Below are 23,189 nucleotides of genomic sequence, written 5' to 3' on the forward strand. Positions count from 1 at the left end.
AGTCTTTGCAGATATTTGGCATGCCAAAGAAGGGTACCTTGTAGAACTCCAGATGTTGTTGGACTGCAACTCTGATAATTAGGGAAGGAAGAAGAAGAGTTTGGATTTGATATCCTGCTTTATCACTACCCTAAGGAGTCTCAAAGCAGCTAACATTCTCCTCCTCCACAACAAACACTCTGTGAGGTGAGTGGGGCTGAGAGACTTCAAAGAAGTGTGACTAGCCCAAGGTCACCCAGCAGCTGCATGTGGAGGAGCGGGGAAGCGAACCCAGTTCACCAGATTACGAGTCTACCGCTCTTAACCACTACACCACACTGGCTCCCATGTGGTAGGGTAGAGCCACCACCCTCCCACCGCTGCATTTTATCTGAAGAACTGAAACTGGATATCAGGGACAGGGAACAATGTTTAAAGAGATTTTGTCAGAGCACTCAGATTTTCAACTGTTTCCTCTGCTGGTGCTGCTGTTTCAAATTGTATTACACTGTTTTTTTCTGATACATTGCCTTTAAGAACTGCTTTGGATATTTTAACAGAAATATAAAATTAAAATATTTTAAATAAATAACACAACTATATATGATACAGCAATGCCTGGCTACAAATACCAATTAGGCAGCAAGAAACACAAGGAGCTTCAATAAATGGAACTGAAAGAAGCTAAGAGATACTTTTTCCAGAAGAGACATGGTCTTTCCACAATCTGCCTCAGTTACAGCACTGTTTGAAGAACTAAATGAAAAGCTAGATAAACTGCCAAATTCAAGTACTATGGTCTCTTTATGTTATTTCTCAAATAAAAGTCGATGTTTCTTTCATAACATACAAGATTGTATAGGTTTGGACCAGCTTCCAAGAAATGATGACTGGACACTGACTGAGAGAACAGTTTTTCAGTCTGGGACAATTTCATAATTTTCCTATGCAATTTAATCAATTGCCCAAGTAGTTTTCAGAAATGAAAGAGAGACCACGATACTACAGTCGATAAAGCACTTGCTTTGGATGTCCCTGAATGATCTTGGCCAAGCTGGTGTCTCCACACTAGCCTATTGCACTAGCGTGCTCTGGAGATACAGCAAAAAGAACACAAATCTCTTAGCCTAGAAACAGACAATGCTGCAATTCACATTAAAGGTTCAGTCTTGAAGAGGTCAAACTGCACTTTTACCCAACTGCTAATGACAGTACAATTTTCTAAGAGAGGCAAATTGTGTCTGAAAACATTTGCAGCACCACTAATATGCTACAGAGTCTCTGGACTCTATATTCTTGCAACTGCATCCAAATACAAAAGACACTTAAGAGGTTGTTCAAGAATATGAATTGACATTTAACTCAAGAGAATAATCATCTTTGGGAATTCAGACACCAAGGTAAGCCATTGAAGTACATAATAGCAACTGCATGGAAAGCAGTTGCTTCCTTGGATTTTAAAATAATTGCAAAAATAATTATGTGCAAAAATAATTACGTTAGTTCTATACAAACTAAGTCCCATACTCACATACTAAGGATGATAAAAAACCCACTAAGATAATAGTGATTATATGCCATTAACTTTCATTAATATTAAATAAAAGCTTTTGTCTGCTACCAGCAGCCTGTCAGCTCAGTTTCCATTCATCAAGAAGTTCAACTCTATTCCTTTGGGCCTGAATACAGCCAGTGGTTTCCTTTCCAACTGCAGATGTTAATTAACTCAGCATTTCCAAGTCCATTATTTTATCACCTATCACTGCCATGGTAAAGGATCACACTACTTATTTTGCATACATTCTGGCTCTTATTGAATTGTAACTATTTATATTTCATACATTTCATTTCTAATCCGGCTATTCCTTTGGAAACTAAACACCAAAAGAGTCATACGATTCTGTAAACACACTGATTATAGTTATTATGATGGAATACCCACAGTGAACTATAAACAGGAAACAGAAATTAACCACATAGTTAGGCTTCAAGACCAATAATAATTTGTTTTTCTCAGGAGCTTGAGCATTTTAAAAGAGGGAGCTCTGCTCATCTAACTTTCAGGTGTTTAGTTTCAAAAACCTGCAAAACCTTTTTGACTAGAGCAAAAGTAATGTGTTTCTACCTCTATTCACTTACAGCTCTCTTTCAAACTGACTATCTTTAATTCACTTTTAGTTGAGAGACATGCAATTCCTGCAATATTAATTAATTAACTGGAAATTTGTTGCATTGATGTTTTTAGCAGGAGAGGATTTGACTTGGTACTAGAAGCGTCCTCTAGCATTTGATCAAGTTACCAAAATTTCTTAAAATAAGTGATTGAAACTGATGTTGCATTAGCCCAAAGAAGTAAGTGCATTTTTAAAATTTTGATTTTTTTAAACCAACGGGTAGGAAAGGGGGTAAGTAGTAATTTAATTATTTTTAGCAACAAACCTTGACAGAAAGAAAAACATCACTTTGCATTGTCAAAAGCAAAGGGATCTGGCCTTTGCAATAATCAAACACTATTTTGCATAAATAATCTGCAGAGAATACAGGATTAACATTTTGAATATGAGGAAAAAATATATTGTTAGCCGTAATGAAAAGAATTACCATACTTCTATTAATTATTGGCTAGATTTTCTTTTAGACTATTTTCCATTCAACCTATTTGCTCCTTACATAACCAGAAAAATAATTAAAAAGAAGCTTGCTACTAGGAGCTGCTATCCTAGAGACACGTATTTCAGAGACGGGTTTAGGACAGTGTGATCAGTTCCATCGCACTGGGCGTCAAACCTAGGGGGCGCTGCAGGGTACCGCAACTGTGAATTAAGCAGAATGGAAGGCGGGGGGGGGGTGTTCGTCTCACACAGGGTGTCGCTGAAATATGGAAGACCAAAGTTTGCCCCTGCGCATTTCTTTCTGACCTTAAAGCAGCATAAGAAACATGTGTAACATGTCAAGAAGGCTAATTTTTAACCAGAGAAGTGTTAACCTTGTTTAGAAGCTTCAATAAGATGTAATGTATGAATTAGAAATAGTAACACTGGCATCTTCTGACATTTGCTGAATTTTAATTTTCTCCTTTCTCAAAAGTGCCTCGATTTAGATTAAGTATACAGTTAAGTAAGACCATACTTTACTGACCTCTTAAATATATTTAATTGTTGGAGGAGGAGAAGGGAACTGCAATGTGCACCCAGAGGCCGCTCCCTCTAACCCAGGAACAGGGATTTTCACCTTGCATCTAAATGAGGACAATGTAGAAGATAACCAAATGTCATTTGGGAGGAAGTTCTATAATCCGGGTCTTTGGTTCACAAACCCAACCCATTACTATATGTAGTCCAAGAATACTATAACCCTTCCGAAATAAAATTCATAAGAAATGACAGCAGGACCAAAAAAAAAATTTTAATGTGCACCATAGACAATTGTAGTTCTATCATGTATATATAGAGAGAGGGAGAGAGAGAGAATTTGTGCCCCATTTCATTTTTTATGTCATTTTTTACAAAGCTGCTTTGCAGAATACTGCAAATAGAAGTTGAATGTCTGGCATGACAATCTGATATGTTCATTAATATTTTATAGAACTCATTTACAAGCAGAATTGCAGATGTCACACAGTGGGGACGAAAGGAAAAATGCTTAGGAGTGCTGGAGTGAGACAATGGCCTTGCTATCGCACTGCTTTAACAGACCCATGGCTCAGAAATATAGATCAGAACAGAGTTATCTGGAAACAGAGGTCAGTGGAAGGCTAACCAGGTTGGATATCAAGACTCACAGATATAGAGATCTCAGAATTATAGCTACACGCAATACAGATGCAATGTAACTGATCATACAGAACATCACAAAGACACATCAGACAGTTCCTGTGAGGTTACCACACTCCAAATATATACCACCCATAAGGCATCAATTTTATAAATATCAACTCTTATTTGAAAGTTCATAATGAATAGTCTATAGTTTGTTTATGGAATATCACTGGACTGAGAAGCATTTCAGACAAAAATCACTAGATCATTCTTTTGAAAATATCTGGCACCATCCACTAAAACAACAAAGCAATTTTGAAACCAAACAGAGACACAATAATTTAATAAGATATGACGAGGGGAAGCTACTAAGCTGTTAGGCAAAGAGCAAAGTACGGTAATTTGTGTCCTACATAAGGATGGAAAGAGCCTTGTTGGTGCACTGTGAGGCTATCGACACAGCACAAAGAGGGTCAAGGTGTCGACAGTGATCCAGATCTGGAAGCTCCTTTCCTCTTACCATTTATTTATTTATTTTATATGCCTCACTAATTATTAGAGGGTGATATTTTTACTACACTCAGTGATAGGATAGCCTGAATGTTGTAGTCTCTGGTTCACCCACCCACTCTATTACTGTATATAATCAAAGAATATTGTAAGTTTTATAGCACTACCTCCCCCCCAAAAAAATCAAAAGAAATATGACATGACATTTAAGAGACGCGCTATCCTTGCTGTTTAAATACTACATAAATTATATTATTAAATTTGAGACATCCCATCTTAAGGGCCAAAGCTATTTGTCTTTCCACTGGCTTTTGAGATACAAGAACATATAATACAAAAGCAGGTATTTACTGCAAAGTTATTAAATAAAACCATGCCATGTAAATGGTCCCTCCATTCTGTTGGTAGTTGGTTGTGTTTTGTGGGGGGTGGGAGAACTTAACAAGGTTGATGAGGCCTTGTTAAAAATCTATGGATCTTGTCACCCATTTTCTAACCATAAATTCATGACTACTATTGGTTTCTATACAATTTAGCTATTATCTGCAAGTATGCCAACCTCATGCTATTCAAGAAAAGAGCATGAAAAAAGTATCTGTACTATTGTTGTACTGCTAATAGTATTGTATTACTAGGGAGACCCTTTGAAAGTAATCCAGTTCTAAGAATCCACAATGCCTGTTCTGTTATAAAATGCCATCATCCAGATTTTATTGGAAAATACATATCACAATTTGCACTGTACTTTCACCTGCAGTGTGTGTGTTTTTTGTGGTGTGTGTATGTTATAAAACCATGTATTATCTTCCATGTCAATGAATTGTGCATTAGCTCTTCGAGGATCTCAAAGACAATATCTTAAGGCCCACCACTCTGTTTCTAAACCAACCTGGATCCTGTGATCATCATCTGAGGCCCTTCTTTGTATGTCCCATCCATGAGAAGCCTAGAGGGTGGCAACACAAGAACAGGCCTTTTCCGCAGTGGCTCCCCATTTGTAGAATGTTCACCCCAGGGAGGCTTGCCTGGCAGCTTCCCTACATATCTTTAGGCACCAAGCAAAAACTTTCTCTATAATCAGACCTTTGGCTAATTAAACATTCTATGGCCTTTTAAAGGTGATTGTGGGAGGGGGGTTATTGGTTTGTTTTTTCTTTTGTTTTTTTGTGTTCTTGTTTTGTATTTTTCTGTTTTGAAGTGCCCTGTGATCTTCGGATGAAGGGTGGTATACCAATTTAATAAAAATAATCTAAATTCAACTTGCTTTATTATTTTATAGATTTCACTATAATGTACTGTATATTCTCACAATATCTATCCCAGTAGGGTATACACATTTGTTATAAATACTGTAATTGATGCAACACTACAGTTTGATGCCGCTGTTTCTGCTGTGAATGAAGCTGTACCTTTATCTGATCAAGTAATAAGAGGTTTTCCACTTGCAAAATGGACACAGAAAATCATGTAAAATAAATGCCACTTCAGCTCATGTCTGCATGTTATATACTATAAGGGCTTCCACAATGCCAGGGAATGTCACATTGGTTTACTTAGGCATAGATTTGATGAGGCAGCTGAGTAACAGCTGCAGAAGCATTAAAGGACATTTAGTGTGAACTGCAAAGACTCCAGTTCAAATCTGTGGTTAGCTATGAACTCACTGAAGGAACATGGGCATATTCCAGACTCTACCCACCTCCTCCATCTGAAATACAAGTATAATAATAACTAGTAGCAGTCTATTATTCAGTTATTGTAAGCCTTACAGCATGCAAGATACAGCATAGGTGAAGCTTTTAGAGGGAAACTGTAGTAATGAGCAAAGAGACACCGAATTCCACAGGAATCGCATCAGAGTGCACATGTATAAGATTATGCTGCAAGTCTCATTTAAATGGGAAAGTTGGCCGCATTTAAATGTATCTCACTGAAATGAGACTTAAAAGTCTTTGCTTGAACCGAGTCTACTGTTTGCTTGTAATGTGGATGCTGTTAAGTAAGGCAGCCTAGGATTTCCTGCTGAGGTATTCTCCCCTCTCAAATCCCTCCGGCTCAGCATCTATCAAGGTAATTAATGCTGTCATTTATCCAAACTCTGGAACTGTTTATCGTGTATTGTGATACCTCCTTAGCAAAATGTACCTTAGACCAAGATCGCATTTCCCAGCCTTTGCTAGGCTGATACCCTCCAGATGTTTTGTATCACAACTCCCATCAGCCCCAGCATGGTAGTCCAAAACATCTGGAGGGCACCAGGTTGGTGAAAGCTGACATTTTAAAGTGCTTTATTACGACTTTCTCCATGCCAGTTTATATGCACTGCCACAGTTTCCAAGTTGTGTTTTTCCAGCTTCAAATGTAATTGCATCTCCCTTCAGCTAGTGAAGGTGACAATATTTATTCTCTTGCCTAGCCTACCCCATATGCTGGCCTACAGTGGCCTGTGACTACATGCAATCCCATAGTATGGTATGTAGACCCGCTATTCAACATTACCAGCCTGCCCACCCCACCCTCAGCAGTTTCTTGCCTTGTCAGTTTTTGGTATTTTATGGCCTTTTATAATCGTTGCTGCACTCTGTGCTCCATTTTGGCAGAAGGGTAAGATACAACATAAGTAACTAAATGAACAAACCAACAGTCATTGACACCCGTAAGTATAAGAGAGGCTAAAAACTGGCATATTGATCCTAGACAGGTGCAACTGATCCTAGACTGTAAAGTTGGTAAATGTTCAGACAAAACTATATGGCAGAGACACAGAAGCTGTGAACTCCAGGTGTTACTGGACTACAACAGCTCCTACCATACCTGAACACTGGCCATGCTGGTTGAGGCTGGAGAGAGTTGGTTTCCAACAAAATCTGGAGTGCAACACATTCCCCATTTCTGCTATTCTGCAATAATGGACAACAGGAAAGCTCCCACTGTTGAAACATCTTACTATTTCCAGGGTCCCTCCCCCAGACTTTGTGTCACTCTGCATTTTAAAAGCTACTCCACATATCAACCAGGAAGAAGCAATTTTCATTTGTTCATCTACCAAACAAATCACCTTGTAGAAATGTTGTATCTGATGCCCAGTCACTTTTCCATACCTTCCCAAAGAAAAAGTAAGACTAAAATCACTTTTTGTTAACATTGGCAATGAAGAAAAATCAGCATATAAGTCAGATTTGAATCTCTGCCTTTTGCTATACATAGGTGCTACTAGCTTAGTCTTCAGCAAGAAACTGATGAGTTGGAATTCATTAGGATGTTTGAAACTCTAGAACTCCGCAAGCACTGGAGGTGGCTTTCTCACTACAAAATGCAACTGTCCCACTTTTGGTGTCATATGATTCTCAGTGCTCTGCTAGTTTAACACCAGTGGCTTCCATTTGGGGGTGAGTCACATTCCCTCCATTTGGATTTTGTGTGCAACAGAGAAATGTAATACACCTGCCTACGTATACCAAACCCCTTTGGTTACTGGTCAGGTAATGGAAGCTTATGAAAAAACCACTTGTTTGTATACTACCTAGCAAGGCTATAGTGAAGATAAGATCTAAGCCACACAGCCAAATCCTATGCATATTCATTTGGAATTAGTCTCATAATTCACTAAAAATTATTTCAAGTAACTTGACATTGATCAGTAGTCCTAGCCTCCCACCCAGATGGTGGTGGTGGTGATGATGATGATAGCAATAATACTCAGCCCCCACCACCTACAGAGGATAGCAGTCCCTCCCAGCTCTCACCGGGGATCCCTCCTTTTCTTCCCAGCCTGCCCACAAATTGTCCAATCATGGGCAGGTTACCCTGTGGGCAGACCGGACTGAGCCTGTGGGCTTCACTCCAGTCTGTCTGCTGGGCACTGAAGCCAGGAGGCTGGGGGTTGAAGGCAAAACTTGCATAAAATTCCTCCATTCTTCTGTTAGCAAAAACACCTGCCAGGTCAAAAGCCCTTTCATAAGCACAAAGGCACCATTTGGATTTCATTCATAGAACTGCTATTTATATTACTCATAAGTATGTTCTTGTTCTTTAAAAGCTCTCTTAACTTTTATTATTTTCTATCATTCAGCTGAATCGTGGATGCTTGCTTCTAATAAAAATCTGAGCTCAAAATAACATTTTCAATTTATGTACATTCATTGAATATTTTTTCTATTCCATGTGGTTGAAAATGCTCCACATAACATGACATAAGCAGAATATTGCCCTCATATTTCATTCTCTGTTGGAATGCAGAAAAAGATGCATTTTAAGAATTCCACTTCTTTTGTTGTTTAAAAAGAATCACTCAGTCCTCCTAGGTCTGAACAGGTTCATACTGTGAATTTTCCACTGAAGTATAACTTTGTTCTTGCCTCCTTATTTGACATTTTGAGAAATATAATACTGGCAGATATTCATAGGTATAATAGCTGCCATTATTATTTATCTGGAACATCTAATCAGGAAGCAAGAACAAAGTTATTATTCATGGAGGAAACAGCAGGGCAAATTTCTACCGTAAAACTGCCTGCTCACTCATGTCTGAATTAGAAATATAGAACATGAAATACAGTCTTGCTTCTACTTGAGAAAATTATATTCCATCCCTCCCCATCCCACAATAATATATCACATCCCTTCTTTTGTCTGTCTAATTTTATTTTCTAGAGCCTCCTTCTGCAGTTCTTCCCTGTAATGATCCCATAGTTCTGTAAAAACTGCAAATCAAAACTTTCATTTAAAAGGAATAAGAAAACTCTGCATGAGATATGGGGAAATCTTATGGAAGTGTGAAGAATAAACTTTGACCCAATCCTAATTCCCCTGCTCCCTTTTATTGGTATTTACTGCTGCCAAATCCTTATGAAAGAAATTTGAGGAGCTCTATGGGCAAGGTAATATGCTGCCACTATCATTGTTGTTGAAAAGCAATTTCCGCTTATCCCATCGGCTTCCAGGCATGGGCATATGGCTAGGCCCATGGGAAGGAAAACTCCTGAATTTGCAAACTATACCAGTCAAAGAATATATGCTATTTAAGAAATTTGCTTAGGATCAGGATGCATAGAAAGAGTAGAATGGAGTCAAAACTGGTAGCAGAGCACAAAGAATTCACATTCTCTACATTTAGGCAGACTTGAACTTATAGCTCAGGAAAGTCCCCATCCACTTGGATTTATGGGCAACCTCTCTTTGGCCATGGATATGTCATTTCATGAGCACAGCTCCACAGAAAGAGTTTGACCTTCAGTTAGACAAGACTGAAAGGGGATTTGCCAAACTTAAATTGGGACTGCCTTGTTCCAAAACAGGGGAGTTTGTATTTTGAGCTCTTTCTCTTGATCATTCCTGCTTTTGAGCTGAAACACAGAAATGTAGAAAAAGGAGACAGAAGGTACCCAGAAAACAGCTTTAGTTTTTAGCATTCAGATGGTGATTTGAGATATCAAAATTGCTTATCACAATTATTTTCATTTATAAAATGCCTAGTATATGCTTGGCACGCTACAGAAATAAAAACATCAGGACTCTGCCTGCAACTGGGAAAGGGAGAAAGAAGGGCAAAAAGTTAAAAAATGAATGAAGTAATCTACCTAAGGATGAAAGTACCAACTTGTGTGTGTGTGTGTGTGTGTGTGTGTGTGTGTGTGTGTGTGTGAATATTAACATCAAAAGGGAAGTGCAAGAAATGAAAAAAAAAGTTTTCAATAATTTATTAAAGACAAAGAATATTTTCCTCAACTGGTATATATATACATTTTATGAAATTAATGAACTGATTAACTGTTCCTCCTTCATTCAGCACTTATTCGCATGTGTTCCTGATCTTCCTGATCCTTAATGCATACAGAATCTTGTCTAGCTAGATTTCTGGTGGGCAGTTTTATCACAGGCGCAACAAAACAGGCAGAGGCAGCAGCCATGGGAAGGAACAGAGTTATCTTGGGCACGGCTATAGAACAGAGCCAAGCAAACACTCCTGCTCCCCTCTCCAATGTAGCTTTCCTGCTAGAAGAAAATAAACTTTGAAGCACATCGGCCTGCACCCTTTTTATGAATGCAAGCACAGCAGATTTTTGGGTGGGCATCTGGCACTATAAAATAAGTCTATCTATAAATCACACTCTCTGCCTGGAGCCTTTCACAGGATAAGTTTTAAAAACAGCTCTTCATGGAGTAATTTTAAAATCAACTGAAATTAATGATGGAAAGAGCTAGACTCCTTGCGCTTTCCGATTTTACTTGTGTGAGCAATAGAATATGGAACGGAGCTTCTCCTGAAATCTGAGTTAATAACGGCTGAGCCACCAAGTGCCAAGGTGAACAAAAAAAGTTGCCCAAACTAGAGCATAGGGACACATGCTTTATTTCTAGCAGAACCTTCTTAGGAACACCACATCCTGCCAACTTAGCTATCTTTTATGCAGATAACTGTCAGTGGCAGAGTCTGCATTCTGTAATCTGCACCTCCAGCATCTACCATTGGCTATCATAGTTTGTCTTCTTGGTGTTAGATACTGCCTACACATTGTGTTTTGTGCATATTTTCCACTCCTATAATGATCATAATATAGTAGGAAATTCCACTTTGTGTAATAAATTACAAAATTAAGGTGTCCAAAGGGTTGCAACAACAAGCCTTATAAATGGACTAGGTTTGCTTGAATGAAGGTAAGTTCAAAACCAAGTAGCAGCAAGCAAGGCAAACAGTTGGCATGCTACAAAGTTGACCTGATCTACAGGTAGCCAAATGGCACTCCTGAGAGGCTGCGGAAGCATGGAGAGGGTGGCCATGGCAAAGAAGCCGCTTCCCCAAACTCTCAGGCCAGCCCAGAAAAGATGGGATGGGGGTGAATGAAAACCAGAGAAGGACAACCGGCTGGCATTGCTTCCCCTCTTTCTTCCGCAGAACATCAGTCAATAGCAGCAAAAGCAAGGGCAGTAAAAAAAAAAAGTCCCCTTTGAAAAATTAGAGAAGGCAAATCTGCCTTCTTGAATTCACAATTCAACTGCACTTTTTAAAAAAGGATTCAAAAAACTGGGTTTCACACAGTATGAATGGGAGTAGACACAAGCAGCAGCTGAGCTATGATTTTGTAGGTCACGCTTCTTTTGAGAAACAGCCTTTACAAGCAACTTTGGCACTTCTTTATGTTGTGAACCGCCCTGTGATCTTCAGATGAAGGGCAGTATACAAATTTAATATATAATAATGATAATAATTCTTGGCAGATAGCCGAAGATTGGTGATGGGTTCTTATTTTGCTTGCCACTGCAGAGGCTGCTTCACATGATTATTTGTATTCTCTGATCACTAATGTTTTAACAATAGAGCTCTGGAGCTGACCCCTTTCTTATGGATTTGACATTCTCTCCAAGATCTAGGAATTCTGTCCTAGTGCTGAGAGGTTGCCATCTTGGTGCATGGCACCTCTATCTATGGGAAAAGGCATTTGCTCAGCTCTAAGATGCTGGACAATGTAGGCCTTTGGTCTGATCTAAGGACTCTTCTCATGTTCACCATGCACACTGAATGAAAATAACATTCAGGACATTATTTAAATCTGATTTCTCCTTTCTCTCTTGCATTTTAACAACCATTTCTGGCATCAAATTCGTGCAACTGGACCAGAGGCCAGGTAGGCCTAGTTCAGCATGAGTAGCCTTGTGATGAAAACTAGTCTGACCATGCATGGCAACTACAGTACATGGAAATGTGTGGGTAGAAAAAGGAGCAATAAAGCCAGCTTTGCTGCATGGCTGCTCACCAGAGAGGACTGGTTCCCCACAAGGATGCAGCTGCCACCCCATGAAATCCTAAGTGGCCACTCCATAATTTGCATGCATTTGTTTGTTAGGTGTTTTCCTGTAGTACATGAAGCAAATTACAAAATGGTGCTTCCTACCACAATTAAAACAGGTCAAATACGTGTGTGTGTGTGTGTGTGTGTGTGTGTGTGTGTAAACAATCCTAACAAAAAGGAAAAGAAACAGCAACCAAAAAGATTAAATGTCCAACAATTCAGACACTAGGAAAATCCTTCGAGAATGTAAATACTGTATTTTCATAGGAGGAAGGAAAAGAGGGAAATGGGCTGGTAAGTCTCTCCAAGCAAAGGATTCTACTGTTGAAGCTCTTCTCTGTGCCCAAACTGTTCTCACTTTAGGGAAAGATGGCATACGAAAGAGACATCAATCCCACAATCAGAGGGAAGCGGTGATATAGCGAAGACATTCTGTAATGTCTGCAGGGCCCAAGATGTTTGGGAAAGGGCTGCAACCAGCACTTTGAAGCCATCCAATAGTCACAGCCAAGAGGATCTCCCACGTCACTGCCTGGGTTTAAGAAGTACCTATGGCAGTTCACTTACATTCAGCACTGCAGACTCTGATTAATCGACATTTTGGCTCCCTTTCTTGCTTTCTTTTTAAAAGCTTTACTACATCACAAATATCAAATCAGCCTAGTCATTTGTTTTTCCAGAGGCAGCACCATGGCTACGTCTTCCCTGATCACAGGAAACAAGGCTAACACTGCACTGACTAGCTGGAAACAGACAGTGCTGTGCTATGTTGAATTGCAATCTACTCTTCTCCCTGTCCTGGTTTTAAAGGCTGGGAAAACTATGCGGGGGGGGGGGCGATGGTAGGGGAGAGATAACAAGACTGGCAGCTGCCATCGCACAATGCTTCATTTCATCCATCAGGGAAAGGTCTTGTCGGCAAGGAGGTTAATATGAACTTGTTCTATGCAAGCGTTATTAAGCACCTTTCTGAACAAGAAAGATACTGTCCTTAAAGTGCTCTTCTCTTCCAGATTTAGCAAAAAATGGAAAATCTACTGCATGCCAGAGTGCTTGGGGTTGCTTTTATTAAGACAGAAAGGATCTTCCTCCCGATATTATTACCACAGAGTTAGAAATGCTCCTTCTAGGCAATAGGCAATGAAAAGAAAGGAGTGATAACATAGGGAGGGTGAATACTTAACACCCCAATACATCCATCAAGGACTGACATATCCAAATCCAGGGTGACAACCTCCTCAGTTGCAATAGGAAGTTGAATAAACAAGCTAAAAACAAACCCTGCCATGTAGTACTGCCCCCACCCCGTTAGAACCCCAACTAGGGAAACTTTAGGCTGTTTCTGGGTGCCATGGGCCAGCCTTGAACCAGCAAGCTGCACCCAGGCACGCATTGGTGTTGCAATCCACAATCTTCATCACAGTGGGGGCCATTAGAAAAATGTCAAACTATTTTTACACAAAAAGGCCTGGCTACAGGAATGCAGATATTGCTTAGCGCCCATCAGGGCCTAGGGACATCCTTCCCAGCACTAGAAGGCATCCATGTTGGTTGACAATGAATTTCTGCACAGTCATCGTGACCCTGGTGCCCTCTTGCATCAGACGCTCACAGATGGCAAGATAAAAATAATTAATGCAACTCTTCCCCTCAGTGACTACCGCACCCAGAATTGTGAGTTTAAAACCATTTTAAAATGTGAAAGGGGGACTTCTTTATACGTGGTAATCAGATATGTTTTACTTAGAGTAGACCAACTCTGTGGTTCTGGGCATCATGCAGTGGCACTGGACCAGGACTTTGTGGTATGTGATTCTCAGAAATTAGTGTGGCATTTGCCATAACTATATCTGACAAACAACTGGGGAGGCGGAACGGATTTACAACATAATTTTATGTGGGATGGGGTGGAACGGGTGGATTAACTGCCTCTTCCAAAGCTCTGCCAACTTCTGCTGGCCAGGGTAGGAGAGGACTAAATGTATTCCTCCCCTTAGATAGGGGGTAGAATTAGTTACACAAGCATACGAAGAGGGAGGCTATTCTGGGGCTTCTCTGAGGAACGAAGGGGCTTAGATCCAGTGTATCCAAAGCCACCGTTATCATGCCCCACCCCCAGAATCGGGCCCAGCGTTAGGGCCTACTGATGGCTGGTCAAAAACCCACCAGCAATAGATCTATGCTCACAGTCATATTATTATTATTACTATTATTATTAAGCGGATGTGCTCATTCACCAGTGAAGCTCTTCCATGCATGGAGAGAGGTGCCTCCAATTCATCCCAAACTGCTCCCCAGGCCAGCTAGCAGATCCAGGGTTAGGACTGGAGTTTGCTTAAAAGTCAATATCCTTATATCATTCACATAATATTGTGAACCTGAATCTTTATATTTTGCCTTTATAGGGTTAAAAAAAATAAAAGAACATGAAAAACACCAGCAACTGATAAATGAGTAGCAGCAAAAGTAATCTGAAGTAGCTTTTATGCTTCTTGTTGTTGGATGGATATTTTCTTTGTTTCTAAAAATAATATTATCTGTCATTAAGTAGTGTTAGTTTACAAATAATGGTTTTTTTTCAGTCACTATGGGCCTAATCATAATTATCGTTGCTCTTTTTTATTATTCTTACATAGTCTTTTCCAGATAAATCACCACAGACTAAAGGCTTTATCTCAAGTGTAAGGAGCCATCTTCCTGAAGATAATAGGAACTGGCAGTTACTGACCATAGCTTGTAGCAGCGTGAACTGTAAAAGAAAAAGGACTGAGAAATCTTGGAAAGAAGCTACATGAGAGCTTCATCTATAATGCTCAGTTTGTAGTTTTAAAAGACCACCAGAAAAGCCAGAAGTATCTCTAAAACTTCAGTCCTATAAATTCTTGCCTGGAGTAAGCCCAGCTGAGTTCTCAGGCTACTTGTGCCACATGTAAACCGTAAAGGGGACAGTCGGGTGAGTCTGAAAACCATTGGCAACAGTTCATTTGTTGCTTATTTTATCTTTCTCCACACTGCTGTCAGTAAGATGGGTTTTTCCTGCTTCTGCTACAGGAATATCAGAGTGTTTCCATAGCCACAGACACTAGGTTAATCTTTGGGATATGGACACCAAGTTCACAGAGCAGAAAAATAAATAAAATATCAAACACAACCAGGGCTGGCCCTACCATTAGGCAAAGTGAGGTGACTACCTCAGGTGGCAGATGGTGGTGAAAGCAGCCCCTTGGCTGTTCCTTCTGAGCCCCCCTGGCCATTCTCTTCTGTTGGAGGACAGAGCTGTATACGCTGTACAGCATGTCCTTGCACCCCCTAAACTAGCATGCTACCTCAGTTGTTGTGGAGTACATCATCCTGTCGTTAGTGATGAACTGAGGTTCCATTGCTTCTCTTAAATGGAATGCGGAGGGGAACTGCCATTTTGTCCTTTGCCTTAGGCAGCAACACTCTGACCATCAACCCCCTCAAATACACAACTTACGCTCATTCCTATTAGAGGGTGAACCAATATCTTCTTTCCTTTCCTCATTACCCTGAAGTGCAGCTATCTTGACTGTGTGTGGTGTATCATCATCCAATTCCTGCACCACAGCCTTTGTATACAGGGAACATATAGCATGGGCCATTGACTTAATCTAGAGTTTCAGAGAGTAAGGGAACGATTTCAAGTCCTTACCCATCTTCCACTACACTTTCCTGGAAGCATGATAAGAAGGTCCTCCCTTCTTGATCCATGACACTAAACGCCTCTCTAAGCAACACCATAGCAACCATGTTGTAGGAAGTGATGCTTGAGAAGTCCATTATGACTGGTTGGGTTTGACACCAATCAACAAACACACAAGTAAAGCTTCCTCATTTGGCTTGCTTTGGAAGCCAGTAAGAGCCTGCTCTGGTCTTCCAGGGAACCAGGCAGGGTCAGGAATCAAGGGTCAGCACAGCAGTGTCCCTTATTTCCAGGGATGTCCCTGATTTAGAGAATCTGCCCCAGTTTCTGATTTGATCCTGGAATGTCCAGCTTTTCCTTAGGATGTCCCTATTTTTATTGGAGAAATGTTGGGGGGATGGAGTTATCAAACCCCCAAGACGCCTGAAGACAATCCTGTATAGGGAGGTTTTTAAAAAATGTTTAATGATTTATTATGTTTTTATATATGCTGGAAGCTGCCCAGAGTGGCTGGGGCAACCCAGTAAGATGTGTGGGGTATAAATGGTAAAATTATCATTATGAAATGAGACATCCCTATTTTCATCCGAGAAATGTTGGCGGGTATGGCATAGGCATGTGTCAAGGGGGTCACCCCCCACAAGGGACCTGATGACAAGAGCTCCCTGGAGCTGCTGCAGTGAGAAAGAGACTCATGGTGTTGAAAGGACTATGGGAGTTCTTGCCGAAGGGCTCTCCTAAACCTGGAGCCAACAAGGATTACAGACAAAGAGAAGCTTGATTCCAAACATCCTCTGAGCAAGTAATTCTAGTTTGGCCTTAGAAAGTAGGAAAATATTGACCTCTGCTCTAGATTTGCCTATCTTCTGAGGCCCAGTTAGATACTTGCTTAGTAATAGAATGCGCAGAATCAAGTCTCACCATGGTCCACTGGAGAAGCAGAGCAGATTCCATTTTACTGGCTGCCAATACAAGCAACCGTGGCTGGAAAACACTTCCAAGCATTCACCTTACCTTGTGCACTCCTCATGACCCCAGAGGCCAATACAGGCAGAAGGAGACTTCTTAATGATAAAACATGACAAAATGATCATTCAAGAGATAAAATGTGAATTGCCCCAAGTATCTGCAGTAAACGACCCAAATAAATGAACGAATGAGGGCACATATTTCCTGCTCGATGCAGCACAACACCAGAACACAGGGAGAGAAACCACAAACCAGCTTACTCAACAGCATATCAGGTAAAAGAACAGAAATATCTATAGACCCACTTTAATTAATTAATTTCTATAGCACTAGCAATGTACATGTTGCTTTACAGTATCCCCAGATGGGGAGTTAGCTGAAGACAGAGAAGGGGAAATAGAGACAGTATTGGAGGACTAAGGGGGTTCAGCCAAAGGCTCCAGGGAAGGGATCTGAAAGGAGGAAAGTAGTGGGTGGGGGAGAGAGAGAGAGAGAGAGAGAGAGAGAGAGAGAGAGAGAGAGAGAGAGCAGGCACTCTGAAACTAGTTTGGGGGGAGCTACCAGGAATCAAAGTAACTGAGGGAGGATTAGGTAAAGGTAAAGGGACCCCTGACCATTAGGTCGAGTCATGGCCGACTCTGGGGTTGCGACGCTCATCTCGCTTTATTGGCCGAGGGTCATGTGGCCAGCATGACTATGCCACTTCTGGCTAACCAGAGCAGCGCACGGAAATGCCGTTTACCTTACCGCCGGAGCGGTACCTATTTATCTACTTGCACTTTTGACGTGCTTTCAAACTGCTAGGTTGGCAGGAGCAACGAAATTAAAAGACACCTTGCTAGCGTGTGAAATGAGTGCAATTGTGTGGTAGCTGGAGCATTCTTTGGCACTGCCCTTCTTTGGGATTGGGATGTAGACTGACTTTCTCCAATCCTCTGGCCGTTGCTGAGTTTTCCAAACTTGCTGGCATATTGAGTGTAGCACCTTAACAGCATCATCTTTTAAAATTTTAAATAGTTCAGCTGGAATATCATCACTTCCACTGGCTTTGTTATTAGCAGTGCTTTCTAAGGCCCATTTGACTTCACTCTCCAGAATGTCTGGTTCAAGGTCAGCAACCACACTACCTGGGGTGTACGAGACATCCATATCTTTCCGGTATAATTCCTCTGTGTATTCTTGCCACTTCTTCTTGATGTCTTCTGCTTCTGTTAGGTCCTTACCACTTTTGTCCTTTATTATGGTAATCTTTGTACAAAATGTTCCTTTCATATCTCTAATTTTCTTGAACAGATCTCTAGTTTTTCCCATTCTGTTGTTTTCCTCTATTTCTTTGCATTGCTTGTTTAAGAAGGCCCTCTTGTCTCTCCTTGCTATTTTTTGGAAATCTGCATTCAATTTCCTGTATCTTTCACTATCTCCCTCACATTTTGCTTGCCTTCTCTCCCCCGCTATTCTAAGGCCTCATTGGACAGCCACTTTGCTTTCTTGCATTTCCTTTTCATTGGGATGGTTTTTGTTGCTGCCTCCTGTATAATGTTACAATAGGGTTACCAGACGTCTCCAGTTTCTGGGGACAGTCCCCAGATTTGTAAATCTGTCCCCGGACAAATTCCATCCCTGGAATGTCCCCAGATTTGCAAATCTGTCCCCGGGAAACATGGCAGCTGCAGTCTTAGCAGTTGGCTCTGGCTGGCTTCAGGAGCTGCTCACTGCTGTGGCGCCCACCATTCTTCCTGCGCCACGGCAGTGAGCAGCAAACAGCTCCTGAAGCCAGCCAGAGCCAACTGCACTACCAGGCTGGGCCCTCCTGGGCAACGGCCGCCCGCCTTTGACCCCCGAGCCTCCCCTGATCTGTCAAAACAAAGGCGGAAGGGGGAAGGAGATCGGGGAAGAATTGGGAGTCATGGGCAGGCGGCGCGCTGTTGCCCACTTTTTTAAAAAAAACCTGCGCATTTATGTTTCACAGGGTGCAAAAGAAGGCCTTTGCACCTTTATACAATATGCATGTGTGCTTGGGGGCCCAGGGTCTTTTGCCTCACCATCCCCACTACTGACTCCCTGTTGCTACTCAGCTTCAAAAAAATAAAAAATAAAAAATAAAAAAGTGTTCCCAGATTCATTAAAAAAAATCTGGTAACCATATGTTACGAGCCTCCATCCATAGTTCTTCAGGCACTCTGTCCACCAAATCTAAATCCAACAACATATGGATGGCCAAAGGCTCCTTATATCCCTGCGCAGTATGAAGCAACTATTTCTGCCACACTTAGTGCAAACAGAATATTTTCCTCCCAAGACAAACTGCAAAGCAGGAGTATGGTTTTTGTTGGGACTCTGACAGCAGGAAGACCCCTCCCCCCTCGACCCACGTACCATGGTCCCAATCCAGATGAGGCTCAGCATGGTAATGGTTCTTAAAACTTCACTTTGTGATCTGGCTCTTTTTCTGTACACTGTGAAGCATATTTAAACATGTGAGTGGTGTCAGCCATCTTTTTTTGTTACCCACAATGCCCACTGGAATGCTGCTGTGTCATGACATATAGATAAGTAGGCTGGCTGCAATGGATTGAATTCCACCCACTCCTTCACAGTAGCAGAAACACTTTGGCCTAGTTGCAGTCTTAACTGTCTCCTGCAATTTTCATAAGATCTGGACTCCTTATATAGATACAAGAAAACAGATTCGCATAAACATCTTCACGCATGACCTATAATTTAACCTCATTTTCCCTCTCACAGCAATGGGTTTGCATTCCAGTCTTCCTGGACATCAAGACATAGGTAGGTTGTTCCCTGCCCCCCCCTTAAATACTTGAGCTTTGCTTACAGATGTTCAGGTTAATATGTACAACTCAGTATGAAATAAAAAAAAACCCTTATTAACTATGTTAAATAACCAGAAGGTTATTTTAAAAGTTCAATTCACTGTGCCTGGTTTTATAACACAGAAGAGTTAGCCACTGAAATGGGTGGTATATAAATTTAATAAATAATACTAAATAATATCATGGGTGAAGAATGTTGGAATAAATACAGGATAAGCTGGTAAAGGGACACTCAACTCTTTCACGCACCACTACAAGTGTGTACTGAGTAAATGAAAGAAGCATCACTTCTGTATTTGACTGTGGATATTTGGTTTTTTGCAGGTGTGGAGAACCTTTGGCCTTCCAGATGTTTCTGGACTACAGTTCCCATCATCTATGACAGTCAGCCAAGCTGGTTGGGGCTGATTTGAGCTGCGGTCTAACAGTACCTAGGTCACAGGTTCCCCACCTCTGGTGTACTGCTCACCAGCAAACCATTCGTCTCCTATATAATGTGCACTCTCAAGTACTAAGATAATTGTAGTGAAATACTAGAACTATTGACCCAACTTAGCCAAAGTGAAAAGAGCAGTTAAACCAAACTAGTATTAAGTGAAGATGCTTATCCATAGGCCTGATTCTCTCACCAAAATAAATGGGACGTATAGGTGCTCAACTTTAGTTGGACTGCTCTCCTTATTTCCAGAAGGAATACAACAAACACTATAGCTGTATACAGGTATTAGCCCCATACACAACTAACACAGTAGGGGGAGAGTGGAAACCCACTCCCATTGCCCTGCCATTCCAGGGATTCACACTTTGCGGGGAAGTTCTAAACAGGGGAGCACCAGAATGCAGCGTATTAGTACTGAACACCCAAATAAGAAACAAGAGGTTATGAGGCAAGGTATATTAAATAGAAAATAATTTAGCGCACACATGCTTGGAGGGTGGGTGGGTGATAATATCAAAATTTTAGTTCCAAGTACACAATAGTAAACAGGGATTCATAAAAATTAAAACACTTCTAAAAATTATACAAGAAGCACATTAGCTCAAACTGATTGACGTCTGGAAGTCTATTTCCCCCTCTACATGTATATGACTGAACATACCGTAAGTTTGGCTATGTGCCATATACAGCTGGACAAGACACATAGGTTTTCCCCACAGACTAAAAGACTAGCTCTGAGCAAACAATAAATACAGCTTAGAATAAGCCATCACAGAGGTGGATAGTCTTGCTAAATGCTATTGAAAAGCAATATAATTCAAACTACGGTAAGTCCAAAAGTCTTTGACTACTGAAATGAAATGGAAGGTTGTTCCTCACCTTTTCACTTCCTGTGGGATTGTTTTTTTAAGTCCTGCATATTCAAAACACAAAGTTAGGGCAGCTAGGTGCTGATTGGTCACTCATTATGCTGTGTTTGCTTGTGTAGATTTTGGAAGCATCTATGAGAGATTGACTCACCTGGATAGGTCAAAACAAAAGAGGAACACTATGCAAGGCACCGATTGTTGAGTGCACAAGAGTCAACGATGCTGCAGGTGGCCCTAGAACAGTATTTCTAGTTCTTGCATATCTCAACATCCTGCGCTGAAAGGTGAGGAAGGGGAAATAGTATTGCCTGGCTCTATAATATGTTGTATAAAGATGCTTTGCAATGAATACCCCATTGCCTGTTTTCTGGTAAGACAAATTATAGGAAAAAATACTGCTATTAATATAGTTAAAGCTATGGTTTTCCCAGGAGTGATGTATGGAAGTGAGAGCTGGACCGTAAAGAAGGCTGATCGCCAAAGAATTGATGCTTTTGAATTATGGTGCTGGAGGAGACTCTTGAGAGTCCCATGGACTGCAAAAAGATCATTCATGATGACTGTATGATATCTCATGTTTTGGAGGCTGTATGCTACTGAATACCAGTAGCTGGAAAGCACAAGTGGGAAGTTTGTTGTTGCATTCAAACCCTCCTGGCCATCTTCCCAAAGACATGTGGTTGTCCAGTGAGAAGAGGAAGCAGAACTAGATGGGCCTTTGGTCTCATTTAGCAGGGCTCTTTTTATGTTCTACGTTTGGGTGCCATGGGAGACCTTGAATCCCACTCAGCCATGGACTTAGTGCCTGGCCTTATGCAAATTGCAGTTATACAGTTTTAGTTCCTAATCAGCCGCAGGGAATACATGTGGCCTAGCCCACAGGATTGTTGTGAAGAGAAATTGGAGAATGACTGTAATGTAATGAACATGTTTAAAAGTGCTGTAAATGCTAAGTGCAAACAATATCTATCAACTTTCATCGTCAAGAATCCAAGAAAAACACTAAAAAGGGGGATATCTGCCAATATTTCATTTTTTACCAAGATTTAGCACTCAATTAAAAGCAGATAAATTAGAAAAGGTGGTACAATAGTTCCGCCATTTGTATGTAGCACAGAATATAGCACAAGAAAGTATGCTTCCTATTTGGAATGCATGCTGTCAAGCTGCAGTGCTCCAAGCTTTACATTTGCACAATGCTATCTTGCCTGAAGGACAAACAATTGTTACTGATGCATTACAGTTGCCTAAGATACAGTAGACGCGGGTGGCGCTGTGGGTAAAACCTCAGCGCCTAGGACTTGCCGATCGCATGGTCGACGGTTCGAATCCCCGCGGCAGGGTGAGCTCCCGTCGTTCGGTCCCAGCTCCTGCCCACCTAGCAGTTCGAAAGCCCCCTTAAGTGCAAGTAGATAAATAGGTACCGCTTTATAGCGGGAAGGTAAACGGCGTTTCCGTTTGCTGCTCTGGTGCCGGTCGCCAGAGCAGCTTCGTCACGCTGGCCACGTGACCTGGAAGTGTCTGCGGACAGCGCTGGCTCCCAGCCTCTAGAGTGAGATGAGCGCACAACCCTAGAGTCTGTCAAGACTGGCCCGTACGGGCAGGGGTACCTTTACCTTTACCTTAAGATACAGTAGTCATTTTAGGCTTGACGGAAACATAAGATTTTTGCCATCTTGAAAAATTTTAATTGTCAAAATAAGTAAAAAGGAGTTAACTCGAAAGTAGATTTATTCTACAAAACAAGTACAGACTGAGACAAAAATTCTGTTTGAACCTCTAATTATTTGGGAGGGGATCCTTAATGAGTGTGGGTGTCCATTTATATTCAGCTTCCATAAAATTAAAGTTTCCAGTTATTTAGACTACACCTCTCTTATCACCAGGTGCCAGGCAACAATGTTTTCATTTCCCCAGTCTTTTAACAATATTAATGGGGTTTTTTTAAAAAAAAGTTTGTTGTTTATGCTTTATTTGAATTGTATCAGTTTGCCCTATAAGTTCTGCTGAAGGGCAGTGGAAATATTTAAATAAAGAATATTAAATACACGGCAAATTTAGGATTGGGCTGGCTATTCCAACACCCCACACATGCACCTGCAGTCCACACACTGGACACTGTTTACATGGGAATGCATCTGCTTAGTGATCAATGCATGTAGGCCCAGACTGCACAATCTATACACAATAAAGCAAACAGCATCTGTCTATATAGTATCTGCATGCAGCTTCAGCTTGAATCAGTTTTGTTTTAAAATGTCTGCAAATATCAGTTTTTATGATAATGGAATTTCCAACTTTTGCTGAGCTTTCTTAGGCCTTTAGCATAGTCATACATTTCCTCTTTCTTCATTCATACTGCATATTCCCCAAAGCCCAA

At 41.0% G+C, this 23,189-nt stretch overlaps 1 protein-coding gene and 1 long non-coding RNA gene across 24 annotated transcripts in view; one reads left to right on the forward strand and one right to left on the reverse strand.

Annotated features, from left to right (window-relative positions):
- Positions 1 to 23,189, reverse strand: part of SGIP1 (SH3GL interacting endocytic adaptor 1) — a 138,568-nt gene that overhangs the window by 90,361 nt on the left and 25,018 nt on the right. For 10 of the 23 annotated variants that reach the window (XM_083621120.1, XM_083621126.1, XM_083621114.1 and 7 more), the window contains exon 1: positions 15,516 to 15,675. The exons of 10 other annotated variants lie outside the window; for them this stretch is intronic. In XM_083621120.1, coding sequence (XP_083477246.1) covers positions 15,516 to 15,660 — 145 coding nt within the window. In that variant the 5' untranslated portion in view covers positions 15,661 to 15,675. Of the gene's footprint in view, positions 1 to 15,515; positions 15,676 to 15,710; positions 15,801 to 23,189 lie in introns of those variants that run through there. 3 more of the 23 variants (XM_083621113.1, XM_083621116.1, XM_083621125.1) reach the window with 3 other exon arrangements.
- On the forward strand, positions 15,875 to 20,164 carry LOC310765771. Its single transcript, XR_014549793.1, has 3 exons — positions 15,875 to 16,945; positions 19,416 to 19,457; positions 19,826 to 20,164. It is a non-coding gene; the product is annotated as an uncharacterized lncRNA (long non-coding RNA).

Source organism: Podarcis filfolensis, assembly GCF_964270895.1.
Source record: "Podarcis filfolensis genome assembly, chromosome: 6".
Taxonomy (NCBI): domain Eukaryota; kingdom Metazoa; phylum Chordata; class Lepidosauria; order Squamata; family Lacertidae; genus Podarcis; species Podarcis filfolensis.